The following is an 18762-nucleotide window of genomic DNA, read 5'->3' as shown; positions in this document are numbered from 1 at the left end:
TAGGAATCCACTGTGCAAATTGACTGTGCTCACAGATGTTAACAGGCCAGAGTGGGTGGGGTGGTGTGAAAGTGGCGGTGGGAGCTTTCAAGACAGACTAAGTAACTAGGGTCACATAAAAGACGGTTCATAAATTTAGCAATTAGTCAAATCAATACCAATTGAACTGTAATGGTGTTAAATGCAATATCCTGTATGATAACAGGAAAAATTGACCTGACCAGGATACTGTGGAAGGTGTCCAAACAAGTAAAGTGTGAAGGGATTTGTGTGATTTACAAGAGGCAGCAATAAGAAAGAATAACGCATTTACATTTACATAGCGCCTTTCATGACCTCAGTATGTCAAAGAGCAGTTCACAGTCAATAAAATGATTTTCAAATGTGGTCACTGTTTTAATGTAGGGAATTATGGTAACTAGTTTGTGCACAGCATCAAGATAAATGGCCATTTTAAACTTTTCTAGCAGTGGCTGTGGATAAATGTTGGCCAGGACACTAGAAGAACTCCTCCAATCTTTAAACACTGCCACATAATCTTTGACATCTACCTGAATGTGCAGATACGGCCTCTCTTTAGCGGTCCATCTGATAGACAGCACCGTGCAGTATTCTATCAATGCTACATTGTTGAGTCAGCCTAGAAAATCGCTTGAATTTTCTCACAGATGGAAAGACTCTCTATTTGTGCAAAAATGCCAGCAGAGGTATGAATGTGGAAATGTTACCCCCACCCCTCCCTTCCCTCCTTTGGATATGATCCTGGGACACCTTTGAGAGTGGTATAACACTCTTTTGGAGAAGTACAGCATCCTTTGTGAGAGATAAGGTACCCTTTATGAGAGGTCAGGTGCCCTTTGAGATTGTTAAAACTCTTCATGATTCTACTTAAGATGTGCATAAATTTATTGAACTGTCAAACTGTCAAAGAACTGTTAAACTGTCAGAACTCCTTAGGTGTATCAAAGCTATCGAGGAATTTAACTTTGGTGTGCTTAAAAAGCAGTGCCTGATATTTCATTCTGTCTGTTGACATATGTCTGAGGGTCATCATTATAGGATTTGTATTGCATTGTAGCATTTGTGTTGCATTACAACCTAACATTATCACAGGGGGTGATTGTTAATGAGCAATTTGATTGACAGCTCCAAGTTGTAATAGTATATTGATGTTTGCTTTCAAAATAAATTAAATACTTAAATCAAATGTTTGTTTTCATAGCGGATTAGTAGAAGAAAATTCAATGAATTGAATGTTTTTTTATCAATGTGATTGTTTTAAAAATGGAGATGTCACCTATGGACACATTATTTTATGTCACCATGACTCCTGAGTTTGCCCATGGGTGGACACTTTGTGAGTTAACAGCAAGGGTGTAAGGGAAAAAGGTGGAGGGTTGGGACGTGGCTTGGAATGCGTTGGCTCTAAGTTCGCATAGGGACTATAAAGGAATATGAGGATGACTGAGGACATGGGGTGGCATTGGGTGTATTAAGGTCCATGGGGTTCAGGTAGAGGAGCATAGGTTGGCATTGAGGATATGAGGAGCCATATGGGTGAGTGGAGGGGCATAGGGTGACATGAAGGGTACAGGGGGCATGGGGCTGGGCAGAGGGACATGAAGTAGAAAGATTGGCATGGATGGGGAATGTGTGGGGGGTGAGGGGGTTGAGGAGCGAGGGCTGTTTTTTCTTTTAATAATTTTTTTAAAACTTCAACAAAGTGCCTTCTGCTCAGCTTTCCACTGGACCTGGCAGCCTCTCTATTCATTCTAGGGTGGCGGGCTTGACTTCTAATCCAGCCTGTCCCTCTGGAATGAAAATCCGACCTTCTGGGTCTCTTGATCCCGGGTCCAGTTGGCGGAACGGGGAAATGTCCAGTCTCTGCGCATCTGATCCGGTGCCTGTGTTCATGCCTCTGGGGTGTGAATGGAAATGTCAAATCTTTGTGGAGCATCAGTAAACAAAGGGTAACCATTTTACAGCCTGACCTGCTGGGTTTTTGTAGCATTTTCTGTCTTTATTTCCTACTGCAGTGTTTGCTCCTGGATTAGAAAACATTGTTGGGGGGGCGGCACAGTGGCTAGCACTGCTGCCTCACAGCGCCAGAGACCGGATTCGATTTTTCCCTTGAGTGACTGTCCGTGTGGAGTTTGCACTTTCTCCCTGGGTTTCTACCGGGTGCTTCAGTTTCCTCCCACAGTCAAAAGATGCGCAGGTTAGGTGATTTGGGAATGCCAAATTGCTCCTTGATGGCCAATGGTTAGGCAGGGTTATAGGGATAGGGCAGTGAGTGGGCCTCGGTAGGGTGCTCTTTCGGCGGGTCAGTGAAGACTCAATGGACAGAATGGCCTCCTTCTGCACTGTAGGGATTCTATGGTTCTATGAATATGGGTCCTTCATTCTAGTTGCATGAGGAAAAACTGGTTGAATGGACTCCCACATCTGCATCTGTCTTGTGACTATAAAATACATGAGAGACATTTTGTTTTGATAAGTAGGTTGCTTTTACTGACAAAAGCTCTGAAGGAGAGTTATACTGGTCTTGGATCAATAACTCTGTTTTTCTCTCCACAGATGCTGTCAGACCTGCTGAGTTTTGCCAGCATTTTCTGATTTGATTTCAGATTTTCAGCACCCGCAGTGTTTTTTCTTTACTTTTATTTATATCCGTTTTAGTAATTTTTACTATTTCAGTCATATTTTCAATCTTTACCTGCATCTTGAGTCATTCGCTATTTTTGGCATTTTGATTCATATATGGAGATGAGTGAACCATCTGGTCTCACCCAGCAGGATTGCAGATCCTAGGATGAGGAGAAAAGAATTGAGATCGGAATGCAAATCAATGTAATTCCAAGTGTGTTGATGCGTGTTGATGCGTGTCAGTGTGCAGGCTGCCAGATGCTTAAATGGTGGGAGGGGAGAGCGATTTTGATTCTGTATGCATTTATTTTAACAAATGTTCAAACTGTAATTAGAGTTCCCCTTGCAGTAGACGAGACTCCATCAGCATGCACAGGGCCAGACATGCCTGATGTAAGGGATCGAGACAGTGACAGCTGCAACTTAAAAAAATTATTCATTCACTGGGATGTGGGCTTTGCTGGCCAGGCCAGCACCTATTGCCTGTCCCTAATTGCCCATGATAAGGCGGTGGTGAGATGCCCTGTTGTCTTGGCTCTTTCGGTGGTAGCAATGGTGAGGGGGGGGGGAACAAAAGCAGAAATTGTACACAGACTTGTATAAGCAATAACCCAACCTATTGTGAACCTCGTTCCTTGGGCAGCACGGTAGCACCCGTGGCTAGCACTGTGGCTTCACAGCTCCAGGGTCCCAGGTTCGAATTCCCTGCTGGTTCACTGTCTCTGCGAAGTCTGCACGTTCTCCTGTGTCTGCGTGGGTTTCCTCCGGGTGCTCCGGTCTCCTCCCACAGTCCAAAGGCGTGCAGGTTAGGTGGATTGGCCATGCTAAATTGCCCTTAGTGTCCAAAATTGCCCTTAGTGTTGGGTGGGGTTACTGGGTTATGGGGATAGGGTGGAAGTGAGGGCTTAAGTGGGTCGGTGCAGACTCGATGGGCCGAATGGCCTCCTTCTGCTCTGTATGTTCTATGTTCTTTGTTCCTGAGTGTGGATGGCTGCTCCCCATTGTCGACAAGGAGTTTGACTAAGTGGTGGTGTGTTGGGGGCATGATATGGTGACACTAATGGATCTACTATGGATTCCAGGAAGTTTGCCACTGGCTCCCAAAAGCCACGAGGAAGGAGGTTATTCTCTTTGAAAGAAAACTAGTTTCATTGCAAGTTAAAATAATTTGGGAGAACACTTTAGATATAACATCAAGCAGATTCTATCACTTTAAAAGGCAACACAGATGGTAGCCAGGAGCCCTCATTCCGTGGCATTGATGCATGTGCAATAGGATTGACAAGGCTGTGCTATATCTGCTAGGTCCACTTGTATGAATGTGGCATAATGTCATGCAGTGCTTCTTTTATGGAATGAAAATACGCAAAGATATCAAGAGATATTAGGCCTTTTCAAAAAGGTGGATGCATTTTTAAAAGCTCCATTGTGTCGTATGTCAGAGATAAGGCAGCACCCAAGAGGGTCCAGCTTGGGGAATGACATGTGAGGTGTTGAAGAGTAACTGGTTTTGTGAGATAGTGTTTTGCTGAGGACCACGTTCATTGTGTTGGTCCATTCGTGACAGGAATACATAACTGACTGTATTCTGCATTGATAAACAGCTGGCAGAAAGGCCAATAAGATTAAAACCTGTGACGGCGATGTTTGATTTTGGTGCCTTACTTTTGATTACCACGTGTTTTTATTGCAACAGGCTAACATTTGCATCACTGAAATTGTGGGGAGTAAATGCCGCCATGCCTTTGATGCCCACCGTTGACCCTGCTAAAGTTCAAAGGGTCGTGGACAGATGGATCCCACAACTTGAAAGATTTTAATGGACTGAAGGGGCACCGAGGGTTCTCCCACCCACCAAAAATGCCAGTACGTCTGGCGTAAGTTCACAAGGCCAGAAGGAGCGTCAAGTCGTTATGCCAAAAAGAGGGTTCTGAATTTCCTCAAGGTCTCCAAAGTCCTTAAAATATTTTGGAAAATTATATTTTTTATCTTCCATGATCCTACCCTCGACCTTTAGGTGGGTCCCACTTTCACCACTTGACTACCAGTATTCCCAGCTTAGATGTACCATTGATGATCATAATATGGCCCCTTAGCAGACCCAGGCTCCAGTGTTTGGAATCTGCTCTTCTGTCAGGAATCCCAGAATCAGACAGAACACAAGAAGCCCTTCAGCCCGTCAAATCTGCACCAACGCATGAGATGCCCTGACCTGCCCACCTAATCCCACTTGCCAGCACTTGGCCCATAGCCTTGAATGTTATGGCGTGTCAAGTCCTCATCCAGATACATTTTAAATGATGTGAGGCATCCCGCCTCTACCATCCTCCCAGGCAGTGCATTCCACACCATCACCACTCTCTGGGTAAAAAGGTTTTCCCTCAATTCCCTCCTAAACCTCCAACCCCTCACTTTGAACTTGTGGCCCCTGGTAACTGGCCCGTCAACTAAGGGGAACAGCTGCTCCCTATCCACCCTGTCCATGCCTCTAATAATCTTGTACACCTCAGTCAGGTCACCCCTCAGTCTTTTCTGTTCCAGTGAAAATAGCCCAAGCAGACCCAACCTCTCTTTATAACTTAAATGTACCATCCCAGGCAACATTCTGATGAATCTTCTCTGCACCCCCTCCAATGCAATTACATCCTTCCTAATGTGGTGACCAGAATTGCACACAATACTCCAGCTGTGGTCTCACCAAAGTTCTATACAACTCCAACATGATCTTCCTGCTTTTGTAATCTATACCCCGATTGATAAAAGCGAGTGTCCCTTATGCCTTTTTCACCACCCTATTAACGTGCCCTTCTGCCTTCGGAGATCTATGGGCAAACACGGCAAGGTCGCAATGTTCTTCGGAACTTCCCAGTTCTTTCATAGTATATGTCCTTGTTAAATTACTCCTTCCAAAGTGTATCACCGCACACTTTTCAGTGTTAAATTCCGTCTGCCACTTATCCGCCCATTTGACCATCCCATCTATATCTCCCTGTAACTCAAGACAGTCAACCTCACTGTTAACCACCCGGCCAATCTTTGTGTCATCCGCTAACTTACTGATCCTACCCCCTGTCAGTTATCCTGACTCACTGCCAAGATATCCAGTATATTCACATGGGAGTGATACCTCTGTTTCTTCCTTCAAATAGTAGATAGACCTGGCTTACTTGAGGGCATGCCATATTACAGCCACTGTTGATAAAAGAGGCCAGGAATAGTGTGTGCCCAACTGAGGAATGTACGGCCATTTTCAGTTCCGGACAGAAGGTGTGAAGTGACCCCTGCTCCGCAGTCCTGAGAAGAAATAATGCACTTTGTAGAAATCTAGATATGTTTATCGAAAGGCACTTCTGTTTACAAAAATGTTTGATAACTTGAGTGCTGCAGTTAGATTATTCAATTCTCTGCATTATTTAGGACAACTGCCTTTCCCCAAGGAAATATTCTTTATTTTTAGCACTGACTTTTTTTTCTTGGATTAGCAAATTGAAGCTTTCCATGTCTGCACTTTTTCATGCAAGAAGGTTGTGTGTCATCGGTCAGTTGGCCGGATGCAGAGCAATGCCAACGGCGTGGATTCAATTCCCGTACTGGTTGAGGTTATTCGCCTTCTCAACCTTGCCCCTTAGAACATAGAACATAGAAAAATACAGCACAGAACAGGCCCTTTGGCCCACGATGTTGTGCCGAACCTTTGTCCTAGATTAATCATAGATTATCATTGAATTTACAGTGCAGAAGGAGGCCATTCGGCCCATCGTGTCTGCACCGGCCCTTGGAAAGAGCACCCCACCCAAAGTCAACACCTCCACCCAACACTAAGGGTGATTTTGGACACTAAGGGCAATTTATCATGGCCAGTCCACCTAACCTGCACATCTTTGGACTGTGGGAGGAAACCGGAGAACCCGGAGGAAACCCACGCAGACACGGGGAGGATGTACAGACTCCGCACAGACAGTGACCCAAGCCGGAATCGAACCTGGGACCCTGGAGCTGTGAAGCAATTGTGCTATCCACAATGCTACCGTGCTGCCCTTAAGAACAAATAAATCTACACTATATCATTTTACCGTAATCCATGTACCTATCCAATAGCTGCTTGAAGGTCCCTAATGTTTCCGACTCAACTACTTCCACAGGCAGTGCATTCCATGCCCCCACTACTCTCTGGGTAAAGAACCTACCTCTGATATCCCTCCTATATCTTCCACCATTCACCTTAAATTTATGTCCCCTTGTAATGGTTTGTTCCACCCGGGGAAAAAGTCTCTGACTGTCTACTCTATCTATTCCCCTGATCATCTTATAAACCTCTGTCAAGTCGCCCCTCATCCTTCTCCGTTCTAATGAGAAAAGGCCTAGCACCCTCAACCTTTCCTCGCAAGACCTACTCTCCATTCCAGGCAACATCCTGGTAAATCTTCTTTGCACCTTTTCCAAAGCTTCCACATCCTTCCTAAAATGAGGCGACCAAAACTGTACACAGTACTCCAAATGTGGCCTTACCAAAGTTTTGTACAGCTGCATCATCACCTCACGGCTCTTAAATTCAATCCCTCTGTTAATGAACGCGAGCACACCATAGGCCTTCTTCACAGCTCTATCCACTTGAGTGGCAACTTTCAAAGATGTATGAACATAGACCCCAAGATCTCTCTGCTCCTCCACATTGCCAAGAACTCTACCGTTAACCCTGTATTCCGCATTCATATTTGTCCTTCCAAAATGGACAACCTCACACTTTTCAGGGTTAAACTCCATCTGCCACTTCTCCGCCCAACTCTGCATCCTATCTATGTCTCTTTGCAGCCGACAACAGCCCTCCTCACTATCCACAACTCCATCAATCTTCGTATCGTCTGCAAATTTACTGACCCACCCTTCAACTCCCTCATCCAAGTCATTAATGAAAATCACAAACAGCAGAGGACCCAGAACTGATCCCTGCGGTACGCCACTGGTAACTGGGATCCAGGCTGAATATTTGCCATCCACCACCACTCTCTGACTTCTATCGGTTAGCCAGTTCGTTATCCAGCTGGCCAAATTTCCCACTATTCCATGCCTCCTTACTTTCTGCAGAAGCCTACCATGGGGAACCTTATCAAATGCCTTACTAAAATCTATGTACACTACATCCACTGCTTTACCTTCATCCACATGCTTGGTCACCTCCTCAAAGAATTCAATAAGCCTTGTAAGGCAAGACCTACCCCTCACAAATCCGTGCTGACTATCCCTAATCAAGCAGTGTCTTTCCAGATGCTCAGAAATCCTATCCTTCAGTACCCTTTCCATTACTTTGCCTACCACCGAAGTAAGACAAACTGGCCTGTAATTCCCAGGGTTATCCCTAGTCCCTTTTTTGAACAGGGGCACGACATTCGCCACTCTCCAATCCCCTGGTACCACCCCTGTTGACAGTGAGGACGAAAAGATAATTGCCAACGGCTCTGCAATTTCATCTCTTGCTTCCCATAGAATCCTTGGATATATCCCGTCAGGCCCGGGGGACTTGTCTATCCTCAAGTTTTTCAAAATGCCCAACACAGCTTCCTTCCGAACAAGTATTTCCTCGAGCTTACCAGTCTGTTTCACACTGTCCTCTCCAACAATATGGCCCCTCTCATTTGTAAATACAGAAGAAAAGTACTCGTTCAAGACCTCTCCTATCTCTTCAGACTCAATACACAATCTCCCGCTACTGTCCTTGATCGGACCTACCCTCGCTCTAGTCATTCTCATATTTCTCACATATGTGTAAAAGGCCTTGGGGTTTTCCTTGATCCTACCCGCCAAAGATTGTTTATGCCCTCTCTTAACTCTCCTAATCCCGTACTTCAGTTCCCTCCAGGCTATCTTGTATCCCTCCAACGCCCTGTCTGAACCTTGTTTCCTCAGCCTTACATAAGTCTCCTTTTCCTCTTAACAAGACATTCAACCTCTCTTGTCAACCATGGTTCCCTCACTCGACCATCTCTTCCCTACCTGACAGGGACATACATATCAAGGACACGTAGTACCTGTTCCTTGAACAAGTTCCACATTTCCCTGACAGCCTATGTTCCCAACTTATGCACTTCAATTCTAGTCTGACAACATCGTGTTTACCCTTCCCCCAATTGTAAACCTTGCCCTGTTGCACGCACCTATCCCTCTCCATTACTAAAGTGAAAGTCACAGAATTGTGGTCACTATCTCCAAAATGCTCCCCCACTAACAAATCTATCACTTGCCCTGGTTCATTACCAAGCACTAAATCCAATATTGCCCCTCCTCTGGTCAGACAATCTACATACTGTGTTAGAAAAGCTTCCTGGACACACTGCACATACACCACCCCATCCAAACTATTTGATCTAACGAGTTTCCACTCAATGTTTGGGAAGTTAAAGTCACCCATGACTACTACCCTGTGACTTCTGCACCTTTCCAAAATCTGTTTCCCAATCTGTTCCTCCACATCTCTGCTACTATTGGGGGGCCTATAGAAAACTCCTAACAAGGTGACTGCTCCTTTCCTATTTCTGACTTCAACCCATACTACCTCAGTACGCTGATACTCCTCGAACTGCCTTTCTGCAGCTGTTATACTATTTCTAATTAACAATGCCACACCCCCACCTCTTTTACCACCCTCCCTAATCTTATTGAAACATCTATAACCAGGGACCTCCAACAACCATTTCTGCCCCTCTTCTATCCAAGTTTCCGTGATGGCCACCACATCGCCGTCCCAAGTACCGATCCATGCCTTAAGTTCACCCACCTTATTCCTGATGCTTCTTGCGTTGAAGTATACACACTTCAACCCATCTCCGTGCCTGTAAGTGCTCTCCTTTGTCAGTGTTCCTTTCCCCACTGCCTCATTACACGCTTTGGCGTCCTGAATATCGGCTACCTTAGTTGCTGGACTACGAATTTGGTTCCCATTCCCCAGCCAAATTAAACCCTCCCGAAGAGTACTAGAAAACCTCCCTCCTAGGATATTGGTGCCCCTCTGGTTCAGATGCAACCCGTCCTGCTTGTACAGGTCCCACCTTCCCCAGAATGCGCCCCAATTATCCAAATACCTGAAGCCCTCCCTCCTACACCATTCCTGCAGCCACGTGTTCAGCTGCACTCTCTCCCTATTCCTAACCTCGCTATCACGTGGCTTGTCTGAGGAGTGGTGATCCTCAGGTTAAATCACCGCCAGTCAGCTCTCTCTTTCAAACAAGGGGAGAGCAGCCTCTGGGACATTAGTGACTTCCGTTTTTCATTATTTTGCTCAGCAATATTTTTAACATGCCTGTATTATTTATCCTTTTTTCTTAGATTGATAAGGCAGGATTTCTTGACCTACTTAATCTAATAATGAGCTTCTCTTTTCCTCTGGAAGATGAAATAGATAAAACGCCCGGTGCCTTAAAGAGGCAATGTTATTGGGCTAACAAAAATTGTACAATGGACATTCATTTGACTGGCAAAATAGGAGAGTGCCGTGATACGATTAATGTCACAACCTCATTGTGTCCCGAACTACATCTTCCATTGATTTCCTTTGTTTAGATTTGAACAGTAAAACAAAAGCATTTTTAATTCTGGACGGTCAAATGTTCTTTGCCAAAATTATCCTGTAGCCTTGGTAAACATTTCTCTGGAGCTGATGTGGTAACATTACTGTCGTAATTTTAGAGCAAGCTGATTAAGGTGATACCCACTCGCTGTGAAGATTTGAATCTTGGGTGTGTATTTGTTTCCGTTATTAATTACGTACACAGGAAATCATGGGAGTGTGATGTGTGTATGGTAACAGATTAATTATCTTACTGGACCAGAACCCTGCACTAATATATCTGGCGGGAATGTGGGCAGTTTGAGAATTGAGAATTCAGTTTGAAAATATTCAGTAATTTCAAAGCTGATCATAGCGACGACGTCATAATCTTTGAACTCAAAGGTGACATTGCCACCAGCGAACCAGGTCTGATACCCCAGATGCGCACTTTAAACAGAAGATCATTCATGGGCACCCAGCACTTATTGCTCTTTCTTACTGCCTACCCTCCATTTTGGAGGGCATTTAAAGGTCAACCACATTTTTGTGGAAATGGAGTCACATGTAAGTCGGATAGGTTTTCACAACAATGGTTAGTTATCATTAGATTATTAATTCCAGATTTTTATTGAATTAAAATTTCACCATCTGGTGGGATTTGAATCCTGGTCCCTAGGTTACTAGGCCAGTGACTATACCACTACCCGACTGTCTCATCCAGGTTTCATGTTGATGTTTTGCTGTATTTGTTCAAAATATCTTAAACATTGAGCAGAATTTTAAGCCCCTACATGTGCGATGTGATATTACAGCCCCGCCAAAGTAAATGGCAATTTAAATTGCCGCTGCATCCATCAGGGGAGACACGCCTTGGCGAGTCGTAAAATGCTGGCCATGGTTTTGATTTCATTTCTGCCATTTCAAAACTTGGTTTTGCTTACCACGATGTCTAATGCTAAAGTTAAATTTTAAAACTCCTATAATGATCGGGGGCACTATTTGGGAGGTCCAGCTCCGTGCTCTAAGTCCGCCATGGAGCACGACGCGACTGCTGGAGGCCGCCGCTGTCTGCATGTGTGGCCTCTGACCTGGAAGTGCGGGGGCCCGTATCTGCAGCTAAAGCTGCGAGCTTCCCGACTGATCCTTGCTAGACCCCTGCCGGGCTTTAATATGGGGCCTTTTTAGGACAGTTTTTACGATGCCGTGGGGACATAGCCCCAAAAACGGAGAATCCAGCCTCCCTTTATTAAATTCTTATTAAGTTAATTTTGATGTTACCTTGTCGTTGAGCTCATTATAGCTTTCTATGGTGATATGGGTGGAAGCCTGAGAGTTGGATATCCGCCCACAACCTCTTGAGCCAGCTGTTAAGAGATGCTTGAAAGCAGTCAGGGCAACTCCACATGCCTGTGGGGCACCTGGTACAGTGGTATTCCACCAAATACGGGACATTGGAGGCTTAAATGAAACCCTCAGATCCAGAGGTGGGCGCTTGGTCCTTTGATGCCATGATACAGTGTTTTCTTGCTTTGATCCAGTGCATTTCGTTATGAGGGGATTCTATAGCCCATTCCTCTGCCCTGGGGCTGATCCTATTTCATGTCTCACAAATAATGGGTGGGATTCTCCGACCCCGTGCTGCCGCCATTCGCGTGTGGTCCTACCCGGCGGGACTTTGGCATTCATGCTGCGGGGGCCGTCCTGGTGTGGGGGAAGGGGGATCCGACTCTGGGGAGGACATCTACGGTGGCCTGGCCTGCGATTGGGGCCTACTGATCGGTGGGCGGGCTTATCCTGGGGGGGGAGGTTCCTCCGCACCGGGCCCCAGTAGGGCTCCGCCATGTTGCCCGGGGGCCGGCGTGGAGAAAGCACCCCACGCGCATGCGCAAACTCGCGCTGGCTGTGGCCGCATGCACAAACACGTGCCGGCCGTGGCGCGCATGCGCGGACCTGCGCCGCCCGTGCTGACGCCCGTATCGGCAGCTGAGCTGCGTGAAGCGCTCCAGTGCCGTACTGGCCCCCTGTGCAGCGCAGGTTTGCTGATCCTAGGGGTCAGATGACGCCGTCGTAAAAAGCTCCGGCGTTTATGACGGCGTGAACACTTAGCCCCAGGATCGGAGAATCCCGCCCTAGATTCTTAAGCCGCTTACTGGGAAAGAGTTGGCGAGGTGATTTTGTTGCTTTCCTCATGATTTTAACTTTGCAGTACCTTCTCTTAGCTGAGTTGCAACCAAAGCTAAAGAAACCCACCTTGCCGTCACATTATATTTGATTCCAGTACCCACACTGGATTCAGCATCCCAGGACAGAGCTGCATTCTAACTTGCACTTGGCAGAGCTCTTTGGAGTGGGACCTGAGCCCAACACATTTGCACAAAATTATTATTGGCCCGCTTGCCTCAACAGTGAAGAATCCTCAGTGGACCAGGTCCAGCTTGGATCAATTTAATTGAGCGATAGGCATTAGGCCCTTCATTAACAATTATTATGCTTGATGCAGTGTCCCTTTAAGGGGCTGCCCTCTTGATTGTGTCTCTCGGTTTGTTTAATTTATTTGAACTGTTTCAACCTAAAATAGTATTATCAATTATTATCCCCTGCCATTATTCTCATCACCACTTGCAGGAGCTGTCTGGAGCAATGTTTAAACTTTTCACCTTCAAAGGGAAGAATTCTCTCTCTAAGACAAAAAGGTCACACTAATTCTTTCTTAAGAATTCTGAATCACTTGGTGGAAAGCACTGATTTTTAGATTAGTCGATGAACTCATTTTGTACATTTTCATTCATTTACTTTTGCAGAAAAACACTTTGGATAAAAATACAGATCCAGCTGAATGTGTTAGAATATCGATAGGGTGCAGGCGGGTGAGCCCCTTATGTGTGTTCCGCCATTCTATTCGGTCATGGCTGATTTGTACCTCAACTCCTTATATTCGCCTTTGATCCATTTGCTGCTACCATACTTCTACCTGACGAAAGGCTATCAATCCAAGGCTTGAAAACTTCAATTCACCCAGAATCCACAGCCCTATGGGGAAGAGTTTCAAATTTATACTACACTTTGTGGGAAAAATACATACAAGAGAGATCAAGTGGGAAAAAAACAATTGAATAAATGTCAGGAGTGAAGTTTTACATTTAGAATTTTGTTCTTTAGGAATAACTGGGTCCTCACTATCTGCCACCAACACGATTTGTTCTTTAAGAATAACTGGGTCCTCACTAACTGCCACCAACACGATTAAGTCGAGCAGAGATTTCTGTGAAGATATGTCAGCTATTATGTACATTTGTGACAATCAATGCCACAAGCTATTGATCTAATTGGGCATCTTTTATCTTGTAGAATACGATCATGGGCGGAGAAAATGAAGGAAGACCTTGTAAAGTTGGTACGTGCCTCTAGTGAAGTAGAACAGATGGAACAGGTAAGAACAATTAACATCACATTTTCACAGCCACAAAGTTTTGTTCTTCCCAGGTAGAGTTTCAGGTTGTTTATTCATGCAGGAGTTAGATCTGAAGCCCCATTCTTTTTCTTAATCGCTCATGGGAGGTGGTCGTCATTGGCTGGGCCAACATTTACTACCCATTCCTAATTGCCCTTGAGGAGGCAGTTAAGAGTCAACCACATTGCTGTGCGTCTGGAGTCACATACAGGCCAGACCAGGTAAGGAAGGCAAATTTCCTTCCCTCAAGGACATTAGTGAACCAAATGGGTTTTTACAACAATCGACAATGATCATCATTAGACTTTTAATTCCAGATTTTTATTGAATTAAAATTTCACCATCTGCAGTGGCAGGATTCGAACCCGGGTCCCCAGAGCATCACCCTGGGTCTCTGGTTGACTAGCCCAGTGACAATATCACTATGTTACCATCTCCCCCAACAGCTCTACCACACCCCAAGTTCCATGAGTACAATGTCCATCAAAAGACATCCTTTCTGGACCTTCACAACACTTGCTTCCTTAACCAGCCTGCTTGGTCTCTTTCGCTTCCTGTGCCTCATGTTTCCACTTTAGCTGTCTGACATTCATAGCTTTAAAACCAATATCCTGTTCTCTCTCTGCTAGAAAGAAATTGCCCTTTCGAGAACTCAGTGTATTCTTACCACAACAGGCTGAAATCCAACCTTCCAATTAGCTTCCATTTCCCTCGCAACCAAAAGCACATGTTAATTTTTTCAAAAATGTTGTCACAGCCAGGAATCCAGCACCATCTGACAAAACATTGAATTCTTTACCCGTCAGTCTGGCCTCAATAAAACTCGAGATGGATTTGTAGGCATAGTATTATTTATTTTTAACCAACTTGCAAGTCTGACTCGCTTCACAAAAACCCAGAACACAAGCTGCCTCCTGGGTCTTCCGAATCGAGTGCTATTGGAGACAAAGTAATCTCTACAAATACATTCAAATGGCATCAAGTTTCACATACACGATTCCCATAGGTCATCCTATACCCCTCCTGACCTGGCCCTACATCCCAATTGGCTCACTTCTCATTCCTTAACCCTGGGCCTCTTGTTACCCAGCATCCTTTTCTCCTCCTCCACCAGACACCCCTCCCCCCTTCCTTGCCATGCTTTCTGAAATCCTTTGTCTGTGAACTCACTAGAATTAGACTGGCCTACATCTACATTACTGTAACTAATATATTTAAACTAACTATTTTATATCACATTCGTCAAATCCACCCCTTCACAGAAAGCTGAGAGTTTTACTTACCTTACAGAATTTTAGAGGAATACAAACTTCAAAAACATTTCATCATAGTGTTTACGCCACCAGTAGCATCACTGTCAAAAGAGTGTGGGGTGAAAGAGAAGTGAGATGAAATAAAGAGGATTAAGTATGAAGATACCTGCTTCACCTTAGCTAACGTCAGCATGTCCACTGGTTATTACCCTACTATGAATGCAACATTGCCAATTGTGAGAGTGGGGTAAAGAATATGAATTCTAGGTATGAGTCATGATTGGTAAAGATTGTTGGTAAGTGAGTGATAGAACTGTGGTGGATTGAGAAGTTGTTGACACTATTGGTGAAGTTGGTGGAAAGTGACATGTGAAGATGGATGTTAAACTTCTTTCTTGGAATCAAACTCATAGCATTGACCACCATCTTATGCCATTGCCTCCTGAACATATGTCTTAAGGGCACTGACCCCTTCTCAGTGTATAGGACATCTCTCCATTTTTCCAACTCTTTCATTAAGATTTCCAATCTAGCATCTGAAATTCTTGGTGTCTGGTCTCTCCCATGATCAGGTATTTTTGATTGTTGCACAACACTATTCCCAGTGCTCTCAGCATCTCGATTAGCCACAATTTGACTTACCTTTAAAGGATGCAGGCTCGCTTTAAATAATACTCGCAAATAACCATATTGCTTATCCGTGCAGCCAACGCAGTGAAGTTGGCTGCTTGCAGAAATCATTATAGTACTGCCTGTATTAAACTGAACAGTTTGGTTGAATCACAATCCCTGTGCCCATTTTTGGGGGCTATCTGATTTAACCCCCACATATTTTCAATTTAATCTGTCGTCTATTAATATTTTCTATTAATCCTTCAATGCTCAACTCCAATAATGAATAAGATGTTGCCATTATTTAATAGGGAAGGAGGTTGGGAGGAGAAATTCACCTGGACTCTGCCCCTTTAAGAAAATAGTCAGGTGACCTCTCCCCTCATCAATTGCATAGAATCCATAGAATCCCTACAATGCAGAATTCTGCCCATTGAGTCTGCGCTGGCCCTCTGGGAGAGCATCCTACCTAGGCTCACTCCTCCACCCAACCCCACAACCCCATCTAACCCGCACATCTCTGGACACTAAGGGGCAATTTTATCATGGCCAAGTGACCTAACCTTGACATCTTTGGACTGTGGGAGGAAACCTGATCCCCCAGAGGAAATCCATGCAGACACGGGGGAGAAAGTGCAAACCACGCAGCCAGTCACCCAAGGCCGGAATTGAACCCAGGTCCCTGGCATTGTGAGGCAGCAATGCTGCCGTGCCACCTTCAAATGAGTGTGCCTTCTTTTCATTTAAAAGTTAAAATGAAATGTCATTTAAATTCAACTGGTTAAGATAGCTTGTCCTAAACTATTCTAAGTGGGCAATGTCGTAAGACAGCTTTAAAACTGATATTGTTGCGTTGTCGTGATGTGAATTCTTGGTGGGTCAATATAAGGTATTACATAGAACATAGAACATAGAAAATACAGCACAGAACAGGCCCTTCGGCCCACGATGTTGTGCCGAACCTTTGTCCTAGATTTATCATAGATTATCATTGAATTTACAGTGCAGAAGGAGGCCATTCGGCCCTTTGAGTCTGCACCGGCTCTTGGAAAGAGCACCCTACCCAAACTCAACACCTCCACTCAACACCAAGGGCAATTTGGACATTAAGGGCAATTTATCATTGGCCAATTCACCTAACCCGCACATCTTTGGACTGTGGGAGGAAACCGGAGCACCCGGAGGAAACCCACGCAGACACGGGGAGGACGTGCAGACTCCGCACAGACAGTGACCCAAGCCGGAATCGAACCTGGGACCCTGGAGCTGTGAAGCAATTGTGCTATCCACAATGCTACCGTGCTGCCCTTGAGAACAAATAAATCTACACTATATCATTTTACCGTAATCCATGTACCTATCCAATAGCTGCTTGAAGGTCCCTAATGTTTCCGACTCAACTACTTCCACAGGCAGTGCATTCCATGCCCCCACTACTCTCTGGGTAAAGAACCTACCTCTGATATCCCTCCTATATCTTCCACCTTTCACCTTAAATTTATGTCCCCTTGTAATGGTTTGTTCCACCCGGGGAAAAAGTCTCTGACTGTCTACTCTATCTATTCCCCTGATCATCTTATAAACCTCTGTCAAGTCGCCCCTCATACTTCTCCGTTCTAATGAGAAAAGGCCTAGCACCCTCAACCTTTCCTCGTAAGACCTACTCTCCATTCCAGGCAACATCCTGGTAAATCTTCTTTGCACCTTTTCCAAAGCTTCCACATCCTTCCTAAAATGAGGCGACCAAAACTGTACACAGTACTCCAAATGTGGCCTTACCAAAGTTTTGTACAGCTGCATCATCACCTCACGGCTCTTAAATTCAATCCCTCTGTTAATGAACGCGAGCACACCATAGGCCTTCTTCACAGCTCTATCCACTTGAGTGGCAACTTTCAAAGATGTATGAACATAGACCCCAAGATCTCTCTGCTCCTCCACATTGCCAAGAACTCTACCGTTAACCCTGTATTCCGCATTCATATTTGTCCTTCCAAAATGGACAACCTCACACTTTTCAGGGTTAAACTCCATCTGCCACTTCTTGCATGTTAAAAAATGATGAAGAAAGCAAAGGGATTTAGAAACTAGTTTTCAAGTTATTTTTTAACAATAGAATGTTTTGAAAGAATTTGAGAACACATTGCACGTGAACTCCATTTTAACTAAACATGGTGGAAACTCCAGAACCACTCAACAGGCAGTGGATTCTTTAATTGGAATGGGGGTTTGGCAGTTGTCAATTTCTACTGAAAGATGGGCTCAATGGTCTCCTCACTGGATACTTTGTGAACTGTCGCAAAAGAGTCATGGCTAATTGCACTCACTCATCTAAATTTTGAATCAAAACATACAGTTATGGTGTTTACAATGCACGCATGACAGTAACTCTGGGAACGTAACCATGCATTCTCTGAAGAAGATCTTTCCTCAAAAACCTGCTGTCCTTTGGTGAAAGCATTGATGGATGAAGGGTCAGGCTTGACGTGTATGCTGACAGTAACAATGTATATTTATGCAGCTTTTACTGTAATAAAACATCCCATGTGCTTCACAAGAGCTACATAAGACAGTATTAGGCAGATGACCAAAAGCTTGGTTAGAGGAGCATGATTTAAGGGAAGTCTTTAAAGGAAGAAAGAAAGGAACAGAGTTGGTGTGGTTTAGGGAGGGAATTCCAGAGCTTAGGACTCTGGCAACTGAAGGCATTGATACCACTGACTGAGCAATTAAAATGTGGGTTGCTCTAGATGCCAGAATGAGATCAGCACACAAATTGCAGAGGCTTGCAGGGCTGGAGGAGATACTGAGATACTAGATTCAGCCCTTCCACTCTATTATTGCCCGAGGCCCAGTGACCAACTGAACCAAGAACACTACACTGCACCACCACTTCACTACGCCACTCCCCTGAACTATCAAGTTTGATCATTTAGTAATGGGTATGGAGATGTAGGCTCAGAGACTGTTTACACTCTGTGTAAATATTAAAATTAGTCTTATCATGGTATATTGTGGGGGCGGCACGGTGGCGCAGTAGTCAACACTGCTGCCTCACGGCGCCGAGGACCCAGGTTTGAATCCCGGCCCCAAGTCACTGGCTGTGTGGAGTTTGCACATTCTCCCCATGTCTGCATGGATTTCACCCCCACAAACCAAAGATGTGCAGGGTAGGAGGATTGACCATGCTAAATTGCTCCCTAATTGGAAAAAATATAATTGAGTACTCTAAATTTATTAAAAGAAAATCATGGTAT

At 44.8% G+C, this 18762-nt stretch overlaps 1 protein-coding gene across 4 annotated transcripts in view; it reads left to right on the top strand.

Moving 5' to 3' along the window:
• The window catches only part of LOC140387976 (voltage-dependent calcium channel subunit alpha-2/delta-1), an 890358-nt gene that overhangs the window by 80367 nt on the left and 791229 nt on the right, over positions 1–18762 (top strand). For all 4 annotated transcript variants that reach the window (XM_072471400.1, XM_072471399.1, XM_072471398.1 and 1 more), the window contains exon 2: positions 13538–13619. In XM_072471400.1, the coding sequence (XP_072327501.1) occupies positions 13538–13619 (82 nt within the window). The remainder of the gene's footprint in view (positions 1–13537; positions 13620–18762) is intronic.

The sequence above is a fragment of the Scyliorhinus torazame genome, chromosome 13 (genome assembly GCF_047496885.1).
Source record: "Scyliorhinus torazame isolate Kashiwa2021f chromosome 13, sScyTor2.1, whole genome shotgun sequence".
Classification (NCBI taxonomy): Eukaryota; Metazoa; Chordata; class Chondrichthyes; order Carcharhiniformes; family Scyliorhinidae; genus Scyliorhinus; species Scyliorhinus torazame.
This window is presented reverse-complemented; position numbering and strand designations above follow the sequence as displayed.